Source organism: Stegostoma tigrinum, chromosome 7, assembly GCF_030684315.1.
Source record: "Stegostoma tigrinum isolate sSteTig4 chromosome 7, sSteTig4.hap1, whole genome shotgun sequence".
Classification (NCBI taxonomy): domain Eukaryota; kingdom Metazoa; phylum Chordata; class Chondrichthyes; order Orectolobiformes; family Stegostomatidae; genus Stegostoma; species Stegostoma tigrinum.
The window spans coordinates 59642468-59654828 of record NC_081360.1 but is presented as its reverse complement, the minus strand read 5'-3'; the positions used below and the strand labels follow the sequence as shown (position 1 = coordinate 59654828).

The 12361-nt window shown below is 40.3% G+C and overlaps 1 protein-coding gene across 7 annotated transcripts in view; it reads left to right on the top strand.

Moving 5' to 3' along the window:
• The window catches only part of LOC125454239 (RNA-binding motif, single-stranded-interacting protein 1-like), a 249574-nt gene that overhangs the window by 209770 nt on the left and 27443 nt on the right, over positions 1-12361 (top strand). For all 7 annotated transcript variants that reach the window (XM_048534810.2, XM_048534806.2, XM_048534804.2 and 4 more), the window contains one exon: positions 5644-5723. In XM_048534810.2, coding sequence (XP_048390767.2) covers positions 5644-5723 — 80 coding nt within the window. The remainder of the gene's footprint in view (positions 1-5643; positions 5724-12361) is intronic.

The following is a 12361-nucleotide window of genomic DNA, read 5'->3' as shown; positions in this document are numbered from 1 at the left end:
CCTTGACCGCGTCTCCCGCATTTCCCGCAACACATCCCTCACACCCCGCCCCCGCCACAACCGCCCTAAGAGGATCCCCCTCGTTCTCTCACACCACCCCACCAACCTCCGGATACAACGCATCATCCTCCGACACTTCCGCCATCTACAATCCGACCCCACCACCCAAGACATTTTTCCATCCCCACCCCTGTCTGCTTTCCGGAGAGACCACTCTCTCCGTGACTCCCTTGTTCGCTCCACACTGCCCTCCGACCCCACCACACCCGGCACCTTCCCCTGCAACCGCAGGAAATGCTACACTTGCCCCCACACCACCTCCCTCACCCCTATCCCAGGCCCCAAGATGACATTCCACATTAAGCAGAGGCTCACCTGCACATCTGCCAATGTGGTATACTGCATCCACTGTACCCGGTGTGGCTTCTCTACATTGGGGAAACCAAGCAGAGGCTTGGGGACCGCTTTGCAGAACACCTCCGCTCAGTTCGCAACAAACAACTGCACCTCCCAGTCGCAAACCATTTCCACTCCCCCTCCCATTCTTTAGATGACATGTCCATCATGGGCCTCCTGCAGTGCCACAATGATGCCACCCGTAGGTTGCAGGAACAGCAACTCATATTCCGCCTGGGAACCCTGCAACCTAATGGTATCAATGTGGACTTCACCAGTTTCAAAATCTCCCCTTCCCCCACCGCATCCCTAAACCAGCCCAGCTCTTCCCCTCCACCCACTGCATCCCAAAACCAGTCCAACCGGTCTCTGCCTCCCTAACCTGTTCTTCCTCTCGCCCATCCCTTCCTCCCACCCCATGCCGCACCCCCATCTACCTACTAACCTCATCCCACCTCCTTGACCTGTCCGTCTTCCCTGGGCTGACCTATCCCCTCCCTACCTCCCCACCTATACTCTCTCCACGTATCTTCTTTTCTCTCCATCTTCGGTCCGCCTCCCCTTCTCTCCCTATTTATTCCAGAACCCTCACCCCATCCCCCTCTCTGATGAAGGGTCTAGGCCTGAAACGTCAGCTTTTGTGCTCCTGAGATGCTGCTTGGCCTGCTGTGTTCATCCAGCCTCACATGTTATTATCTTGGATTCTCCAGCATCTGCAGTTCCCATTATCTCTGAGGCAAGTAACCTTGTTTATAATTATCCATGTGCTCTTTTCCACTGTGGAAGGGCTAAAAATGATACCAGTAATTTGTGTAGGCCAGCATTTGTGATTAGACTGAATGAGAAATTAGTTTGCAACAAGTTTTGAGTTTATGGAGAAAGTATGTTGAGAAGTCATTAAGGGTAGTGTCAAAAGAAAAACCAAGAAATATATTGTTGACATACTACAGCCAGCACCTCCAGCATTCAGCATTCCAAGCATATCTGAGAGAAGCTGCATTGCTACTGGGGTTCTTGTGGCCCAGTCTACCTCTGAGGCAGAAGGCCTCGATTCAAATCCCACCTTCTCCAGATGTGTTTCAAAACATGTTTAAACAGTTTGATTGAAAATATTCACAGTCAGTCTCCAATCTGAAATCAACCTGTAGCAAAGCAAAACTATTCATTCATATGATGCATTGAAATTGCAAGTATAACTATATTTGTCTATCTTCTGGCATTTATTAAGCATTGCTGGTTGCCATATTAAATGTGTCATTAATTGTTTCCAACATTTCTGTAATTTTTTAAAAAAGTAACTGTTTTAGAGCTTCCCAAGCCTGTAGAATAGAATTGAGAAATTTAAAATCCATTAAGTATAAAAATTATTCAATCAAAATTATATTTGGTGTTATAGAATTTATTGATCTTATGGAATTGTTTTATTCATTTATGGAATGTGAGCTTTGCTGGCTGGGCCAGCATTTATTATTGTCGGGGATACGAGTTGACTTCTTGAACGCTGCTTTCCAATTAGAATAGGTAGACCCACAGTGCCATTAAGAAGGAAATTCCAGGATTTTGACCCAGTGAAGGAACAGTAATATATTTCCAAGTCAGGAATAGCATTTGGCTTGGGGGGGCGAAATTTGTAGGTGGTAGTGTTCCCATGTATTTGCTGCCTTTATCCTTCTAGATTGTAATGATTGTGGGTTTCCAAAATACCATGTAAGGAGCACTTGGTGACTTGTTGCAGTGCATCTTGTAGCTGATACACAATGCGACTACCGTGCGTAAGTGGTGGAGATGGTGAATATCTTTGTGCTTGTGCCAATGATCAAGTGAGTAGCTCTGTCCTGTCCTGTCCTGGCTCCTTGAATGTTGTTAGAGCTGTACTTATGCAGGCAAATGAGGAGTATTCCAACACACTCCTGACAAGTTTCTTGTAGATGATGGCCAGGCTTTGGGAAATCAGGAGATGAGTTACTTGATGCAGGACTCCTAGCCTCTGACCTGCTCTTGTATCCACTGTATTTACATGGATAGTCCAATTCCATTTCAGGTCAGTGGTGTCCCCAAGATGTTGAAAGTTGGGGATTCAATTAACGTAATGCCATTAAATGATGAGGAGTGACGGTTAGATTTTCTATGGTTGAAGATGATCATTACTTGGCATTTGTATGGCGTGAATACTACTTGCAACTTGTCATCCTAAACTGGATATTGTCCAGGTTTTCCTCAACTTGGATATTGATTCCTTCAGTATCTGAGGAGTTGCATGGTGCAATCAATGAACATTCCCACTTCTGACATTATAATGGAGGGACAATCATTGCTGAAGCAACTGAAGATGGTTGGACCTCAGACACTCACCTGTGGAACTCCTGCAGATATGTCTTGGAGCTGAGTTGACTACCTCCAACAACCATATTCACCCACCAGTCTCCTGGTGTGGTAATTACCCAGGTTGCATTTGTCCCTTTTTTTTGTGTAGGGGACATATCTTGGCAATTTTCCACATTGTTGGGCGGATGCCAGTGACGGAGATGTATTGGAATAGCTTGACTATGGGCATAAGCTCTGGAGCATGATTTCAAGACTATTTCTGAATTATTGGCAGGACCCGTAACCTTTGCAGTATCCAGTACCTTAAGCCATTTCTTGGTATCGCATCGAATTATTCAAATTGATTGAATAATAACACGAGTGATGGTAAGGACCTCCAAAGCAGGCTGAAACGGACCATCAACTTGTCACTTGTAGTTGCAGGCTATTGTGAATTCTTCAGCCTTATCGTTTGCACTGATATGCTCCCCTACTATTGAGGATGATGTAGATGTGCTGGTGTTGGACTGGGGTTGACAAGGTCAGAAGTCACACAACACCAGATTAAAGTCCAACAGGTTTATTTGAGATCACTCGCTTTTGGAGCTCTGTTCCTTCAACAAGTGAAATGAAGAGAAGCACAGGATTTATAGGCAGAGAGATCAAAAACTGTACAAATGGTATGAATGGAGTGTCGACAGGCTGAATAATAAGTCCCTGCAGGTGATCAAAATTGCCAGATGGTGTGAGTGAAGTGTCAACAGCTGAATTGCAAGTGAAGGGATGCTCTATAATCAAATTAAATGAGGCAGAGAGATAATTACAAAAAATTAAAAATAAGGTGGTGCTGGAGACAAAGGAAATGACTAGAATAACATGATAGGAATAAGAGTCATATGCTAAAGATCTAACCAAAGTAGATAGTAATCCAAAACTGTCTTGTTACAGGAATAGGGTAAGGTGGTGGTTCTGGGTGGTTTGCTCTTCAGATGGTCATTGTCAATTCAGTGGGCCGAATGACCTGCTCCTAGACTGTAGGGATTCTATGATTCAAAATGGACTGCAGCAATTGAAGAATGTAACTTACCAGTACCTTCCCAAGTGCTACAAAGGTTGGGCAAGAAAATGTTAGCCCAGCCAACAATACCCACATCTGATTAATCAATCAATTTTCAACGTATACTTTCTTTTTCTCTTGCTGGTTCCATCACCATCTGCTGCAAACCCAGTCTAGCAGCTTTGCCCTTTCGGTCTCCAACAGCTCGGTCAGTAACAGTGCTGCTAAGCTATTCTTGGTGATGGTCGTTGAAGGCCCGATCCAGAATCAATTCTGCACTCTTTCTACCCTAATGATTCCACCCTACATTATTCGTGGGGGAGCATTGGATCATCAGCCTAGGGAGGTTGGCACATGATAATCAGCAAGCAGTTTCCTTATCCATGTTTCACCTGGTACCATGAGACTTCATGGGGTCTGGAATCGGTGTTTGAAGGCTCCCAAAGCAACTTCCATCATGACTGTGCCACTACCTCTGCTGTGTATTTCCTGTCCCACCAGTAGAATAGTAATGTTGTTCTGGATATTGGTTATAACTTATGGTACCATGAGAGTGGCTGTGTCAAGTTTTTGACTGCCTGACGATGGGAGCAGGGGGAAGCCATTAGATGCTTTAAGCCTGCTCCACCATTCAATCTGATGATGGCTGAACAGTGAGCTAAACACCCAAATCCCACCTTCCCCCAATATATCTTGAACCACAAGAGCTATATCTACATCCTTGAAACACATAGTTTCTGTGGTAGTGAATTCCATAGGTTTACCATACTCTCATCTCAGTCCTAAAAGATTTACCAGACTAGCCCGTGAGACAGTTTTCCCAACCCTGCTAACTTTGCGGGGCGATAGGGACACGTTGCCATTGTAATGTCCGGTCCCTTAGTCAAAGCCAGGTCATCCATCTTCAGATTTTACAGCAATTAATGTTAATAGGCAGTTAAACATCAACAACATTGCTGTGGGACTGGTATCATGTGCAGGCCAGACCAGATCGGGATGGCATTTTCCCATCCATAAAGTGAATTAGTAAACCAGCTCAATTGTTAGAACAATAAACAGTAAACAATGATTTCATGATCATCGCTCAACTTCTTTTAATTTCAGATTTTTATTGATTGTGCCCTCTGCTTTGATGAGGTGCAAACCCAGGACTACTGGTATAGTGACAATTCCACTAGTTGATCATCTCCCCTTTCTTTGTATTAATACATTTGGTTCATTTTTGGTATCAAGTGATGCTTTTTTGCTACCAGTTCTTAATTCTGATGAACAGAAATCCAGGATAAAATGTGAAGATTAACATTTTAATGAACTAGGACAATATTTTTTTGTGGCAGGTTTTATTTCTGCTTAATAAAAATTATTATGTTAAATTGAAAAGTCTTTGAAGTATATTCACTTGTAAATTTTTAAGTGATTTACATAAGTGAAAGGCATTAGTCTAAAATTGAAGTATTCCCAATAACTTTAATTAACAAGTCGAGCAAATTGGTTTAGAGAACTGAAAGAAATTTGCTTAAATGCTTAACACTGTTAACTAAGTACAAGTATTTCTCAGCTTTACAACATAGAAAATAATTTGATCATAAAAGTATTGAAGTTTTATAATGGAATCTCACCATCAAACATTATTCAATTTATTACCATTTCTCAGCAGTGTAGAATTTCTTGACAGTTTATCCTCAGATGGTTTATATTGTGCCCACCAGTAATCTATGCTACACTATCACATAAACAACAAAAAACTTTTGACTGGACACACTCTGTACATTGTAAAATAATAAAACGTCAAGTTTTTAACAACTAAGGGGGAAAAATGGTTAGTGCTTTATTAAATAACTTTACAATCATTCATGCCTCTTCAATGCTTTTTCTTCCTTTGCTAGGATGGAATCAACACAGAAGTGTGAAGCAGTCATAGCACATTTTAACGGCAAATTTATTAAGACTCTGCCTGGTGTCCCAGGTGAGTTTTCATTACCTTTGTTAAACAATGGATTGTTGGAATAATTGCCATTATTAATAAAGCAAGAGAAGGTGACATATGAAATGTGATTGCTTTGGAGCTAAAGCTGAAATTATTTTTTGAGGGTTACATTTTGATTTTCAGGGGCTACTTTTCCATTTAATGAACATACCATTGTGTGATGCAATTACATTAATATTGATTTCCTCTTTGTGTTGATGTATGAGGCATTTGGACCCTCACAGAAACAGAATTAGAAGAATGAATTGATGTCCTTTAATAATTAGCAACAGTCCATTAAATTCAAAGCCCCAACACAGAAGGAGTGCATTAATTTCCTAGACACCACAGTGTTTAAACTGGCACAAGATAATAGGTACAAGTTGTTAACAAGTTTTTTTTATATGTGACTACACACTTATATGTACAAAAACCATCACCTTAAACGCATCTTCCAAATTGGTGAAGTCACAGCTAATGTCTTTCCATTGCATGTTCACAAGCTGAAAGATTTTAACCAGGCATTTACTGTCTCTCTATTCTATCTCTGATCTCCAAGTATACTTAAATTTAATGAATTGACACAATGCTAAGTATGATAGCATCAAATACATTTCCCCATAAAGCAGTTCCTGAATACACACAGCCCTAAACTAGAGATTTCACACACACAGTTGCAAGTAAATCGCTACTTCAATAGTTTCAAGTTTTACTAGCTCTTAGCTGAGTCTACCTTTGGTTTGAAACTGTTCTGTCTTCTTTGTAACGCCCCTCTCTCTCTTCTGTCCATTTTTCAGCCTCCTTTCATCTATCTTCCAGCCACCCTCCGTCCCCTCACTCCAAAAGCTGCCTTTTTCCCCAATGCAAACTCCTTTTTTCTTTCTTCCCCTTTTGCAGCCTCTTCTTTCCATTTCCGCAGCCACACTGTCTCTTCCCTGCATCTTGCAGCTACCCTGTTTCTTCTCCCTCCCCACTTTCCTCACTCTCCAGTTTCCCCAACCATGCAGTTATCCTGTATTTTCATCAGGCTTATTATCTTTTTTTTTGTTTTTCAACCTATTTTCAGCCTCCTCTCCCTATTTATCTCACGCGGTCTCTCTCACTGTCCCTTTCACACCCATTGCAGACTCCCTCCCTCCCTCTCTCTCTCTCTCTCTCTGTCTTTCTCTCTCTACCACGCATCCTTTACAGACTCCCTCTCTCCCAACACCTTGTGCACTCCATTTCTCGCATTACTACTTCTTCTGCAGCTGCCCTCTATCTTTCACTGCCTCTCCCCAACATCCACTGTGCCCATCCTGTCTTCCTTAGTCACCTTGCGATTATTTCTTTTATCTACACAATAGACAAACATACACACGCGGACACGGACACACGCACACGCAGGCACGCACAGGCACGCAGACACACGCACCCCTTACCATCAGCCCTCAGATCTTGACAAACAGTGGCTGTTGCCAAGCCCTAATCATTCTGTCCTGCTGTTGCACCTCAGCAGACTCTGTACCTACAACTCTTTCATGATGAGAACATACCCTGCTTGCTGCTTCTCCAGTCAAAAGTTGCTTCTCTCCAATATTTATTGCTGTTATGGGAGAGTCCAAGCCTGCGTTTGGAAGAGCACCTCCTCATTGTTTCTGTCCATTCACCGTTAGGATGGTGAATTTTCTCTGATCACCCCACAAAGTGAATTTTAATTTGCTAACCATCCCTACATATTTTGATCTCTGTCCTAAGTACAGCTAAGACACTGTGGATTTGATGATTGTGGTGCTTCCAAGTATGTACTTACGAGCTAATCTATCCATTCAATCATAATGCAGTTTACTGAATAATGGATAAGTCTTCATGAAGTTATGAGTTATGCATTCATGAATCTTCATAGCTGTTAGATGTTAGTAAACATCCAGGAATAGAGTGCTGGCAGTTAAAGCAAATGTTTTTAATCATTTATGTTTGGACATGTTATGATGCAACTCTGTGACATAGTAACTGGAAAATGAGAGACTAGCAGTTACGGCAAACTGCCCAATTCAAAGTGGAAAATAATTTCAGATAAGTTGAAGTTGATTATTCAACTAGTGGACAGGAAAAACACAACTTCAAATTAATAGATGCAAATGATCATGCAAAATATTGCAATACTTTAATGCATTGCTGAGAATATATGTGAACTACTGACTTCTGTCAAAGTTTGATATTGGATAAAAAGGCAGAAGTCTCTTATTTACACTTGTTTTAAATTCTTTCTCTTTGAAACCTAATGCATTTAACCCTACTGTAAGAAGGGCCACAGAACTTTATACATCAAATTCTGGTGCTAGTATTTGGGTCGAATACAAATGCTTCGTACTGTGACATGAACTGTTAAAATATGTTAAATTATACTAACAGCCATCATCCAGATCATGGTTGTCCCAACAAAAATTGCTGTTGATAGTGCGGAAAATACATGCTGCAATTCCTCCAAAACAGAGAAGAAAAGATTGTATACCCACAATCTGGTGAAAAGAAATGCTTTATGAAGAAAAAGTATAATTATCCTATGGATCTCTTTAAAATCATGACTCCATTGGTTAAAGCCATTCTCTAGGTCTTGATTCTGCTGAGAAAACATTAAATTTTTAATTAACTGTGACAGTAGGCTCCATGTCTTTGTTCAAGCGATGTAAGGTGACAATATCTGAATGGAAATCTCTCAATTTTGATCAATGTGTGTCCCTTAAACAAAACCACAAAAGCAAAGTGTATGCGGACTTTGTTGACAAAGTTGTGCCATATTTGCCTATATTACAATAGTGGCTGTACTTCACAAATAATCCTCTAGCACTGAACTAGTGAGATTTTGAAGATTTCTAATGCACTACATAAGTGTAATTTATTTCCTTCTCAAAGAAGGTAAAAATACACCTGGCCTTTAATTATTTCAGCTTGAGTAATTTCCTTAATTACTGGACAGTATGTTTCATTTGTTACCATTCCTACTGCTGGTTGACTGTAAGTATGCTGTAGTTTGTTGCCTCAATAGTGATAATGCAAGCATCAATGTAGTAAGATGCACACAGTCTAAAAATATAAATGTTTGTGGGGAAATCAGCTATTATAGGACAGTTTAGAACATAGAACATAGAACATAGAACAGTACAGCACAGAACAGGCCCTTCAGCCCACAATGTTGTGCCGACCATTGATCCTCATGTGTGCACCCTCAAATTTCTGTGACCATATGCATGTCCAGCAGTCTCTTAAATGACCCCAATGACCTTGCTTCCACAACTGCTGCTGGCAACGCATTCCATGCTCTCACAACTTTCTGTGTAAAGAACCCGCCTCTGACATCCCCTCTATACTTTCCACCAACCAGCTTAAAACTATGACCCCTCGTGCTAGCCATTTCTGCCTTGGGAAATAGTCTCTGGCTATCAACTCTATCTATGCCTCTCATTATCTTGTATACCTCAATTAGGTCCCCTCTCCTCCTCCTTTTCTCCAATGAAAAGAGACCAAGCTCAGTCAACCTCTCTTCATAAGATAAGCCCTCCAGTCCAGGCAGCATCCTGGTAAACCTCCTCTGAACCCTCTCCAAAGCATCCACATCTTTCCTATAATACGGCGACCAGAACTGGACGCAGTATTCCAAGTGCGATATACATATAACACAATTCAAAAGAGTTTGAAACACACAGTAAAATATAATCACATCTATCTCAACACCATCACTAAAGTATAAAATAACTAGAAAAACTCCCCCTCTCTATCACAACTATAGACTTAACTATTTATTCCAAATCCCAGTCTTGTAAATTTGACAGCTTCTTCTTCAATTATTTGCACAACTCAGTTTAACTTGCCTCAGCATCAAATAACACATTCAACGTTCCAACCAAATATTTTTGGTCTGGAAGTTCAAATTAAAATCCTTCCTCTGACGTAACCTATTTTCTATCACTTCCTAAACTGATTTGTTTCTCCAGGACAACCATGTTCTTCCATCATAGTGATAGATCAATTTATGTGCACATCTGTAATGATCCACAGCAAGGAAGAAATGTTGAGTGAAATCCCAGTATTTTTATATGGCATGCATGCTGAGGCAATTCCGTCTGAATTCAGAATTACTCTGAAAATATTGTGTGTGAGCACTGAATATGGTATTTCATGGCATCAAAGCAAACGGTATTACTTCACTTTTTACAAAGCTTGTTCGCTCAGTTCACGGATTTAAATACCATAATGCCCAGTGAAAATGTTCCCTGAACAAGAGGTCTAAGAGTTCTTCTTCTATTTCCTTCCCTAAAATAATTGAATTTTACCACCGTGTAAAACTAAATAAGAGCTGAGCCACTTTAAATTAGAAACCAGTAATGATCCTTTAGGTAGGTATCATATGAGCCTTTGAATAACGCTGAACCTTCTCTGAACATTAACAATGAAATGTAAACAAGCAGCGAGCTCAGAGTTCTGCCCCTGATTGAATGCAGCTATATGTGAATTTGTGCTGTTAAGAAGGAACTTAGTTTTTTTTTCCCCAATTGTGTTGTCTCCTAGACCTGCTACAGTTCTTAGGATATAGATACACCCACAGGGCTATATGGTAGGGAGTTGCAAATATCTTTGCCAGCAGCAGTGATGTAATAGTTATACATTTCCAAGCCAGAACGGTGTGTGACTTGGAGGGAAACTTGCAAGTGGTGTTCCCTTGTATTTGCTGCCCTGTCCTTCTAAATGTTAAGAGGTCATGGACTTGGAAGGGATTTTGGTATTAACACCACAACCTCAGCTAAGTTTCAAAGTTAAAAATTGGAGAGAAGTTAGTGCTTTGAGCAACATTGAAATGGACTGATCACACAAAATTGTTGCAAGGATTATTCAAGATTGATGGAGTGTTTCGTAGATGGCTGAAATGAGCAGATGACTGATTATTGCAGATTAACATAGAGAAAAGACATAGACTTTAAGACTGAGAAAAAACTATTACATCCTAAATAATGGAGTGGATAATTAGAGACACTTTGTTGAAATGCACAGGTCATGGATTGATACAGCCAAGTAGAGGCACAGAGAATCCTTAGTTTCCTCCTTTAAGAGGGAGAGAATACAAAGGCAAAAGAAGTAATATTGAACTTGCACAGGTTTTTAGGACACAGGCTGAAGACTGTGCAGTTTGGGTGCCCCATTGTTGGAAAGGTTTTGAAAACTAGCATAAGGTAATGGGAAGGTTGTATTACCAGTTCATTGGGATGTTAGAATCATAGAACGTTATAACACACAAGAAAGAGCTGTCCAATTTAGATTTCCTTTTCCCTTTTTTTTCCTCCATAACTTAGCAATTAATCATCATTAAGCGTGCGCACAATTGCCTTTTTACAGTTACAGTAGAATCTGATCATTTCACCCTTTTCAAGTGGTGCATTCCAGATCTTAACATTCGAGGTGAAAGTGTTTTTTTTTCTCATTTCCATTCGATTTCTTTTGCCAAGTATTTAAGAAAAAGTCTGTTACCATTTGCTAGGGTAGGAGCTACTTCCTGTTTGCTCTGTCAAAAACCAGTGTCATTCTGGATGCATATAATAAGTCTCTCTTTGACCTGCTGTGTTCTAAGGAGAAAAATCCCAGCTACTCCAATCTGTCTATATAACCAAACAATCTGAACGCTGGTATCATCCTTGTAAACCATCTCTGTGTTCCCTTTAAATACTTGCTAAATGGTGCCCAGAACCATTACTCCTATCAAAGCCTCACCAGAAGTATGTAAAACTAAGCTACAAGGTTGTTGATGTTATATTCGGTGCCCCTATTTCCAGAGTCAACTTCTAGTACACTTTTCTTAACTATCTTATCAACCAGCCCATCCATTATCAAATACTTGTGAATGAACCAACTTAGGTGCTTTCATACCATTCTTGGCCCATACTCAAAATAATATTGCTTAGACTGTGTTTCCTCTCCATATTGTTTCTTCTAAGGTGTATTTTTCATATATATTTTCAGTAAGTTCTGTCTGCTATGTCAATTTCACCAATCTATTCCCTGCTCAAGTCTAAATGAAAACCTAAAGAACTGCAGATGCTGTAAATCTGGAAGAGGAAGGGTCACCAGACCCCAAACGTTAACTCTGATTTTTTTTTCTTCACAGATGCTGCCAGATCTGCTGACCTTTTCCAGCAATTTCTGTTTTTGTCCCTTCTAAAGTCTGTTGCAATGCACATCCCTTTTGCTATGTTGCTGAGTTTTGTTCATTTGCAAACTTCAAAATTATAAGTCTTTATACCATAGCTGAATTGATTTGTAAATAATGAGAAAAATAGTAAGGTTCTAAAACTGTCTCCTGGGAGATTCCGCCATCATTCTTTCTTCAATCAGAAAAACATCCGTTTGCCAACACACCCCTTCTATTCCTTAATCAATTACATATCCAAGTCATCATTGTCTTTCTAATGTCAACTCCATGTTTGATTGTACTGGTGAATTTTGAAATTTTATTTTCTATTGCAATATTTGAGCCATTTTATAGATTAAAAATCAGCAGCCACGGCATTAATCCTTTAGATGTATATAGAAGATTTTTGTGTTCCCTTTTGCATTCATCCTCATGCTTGGTCTTTTCCCTCCATTGTATTCTCAATGGCTTTTGGATT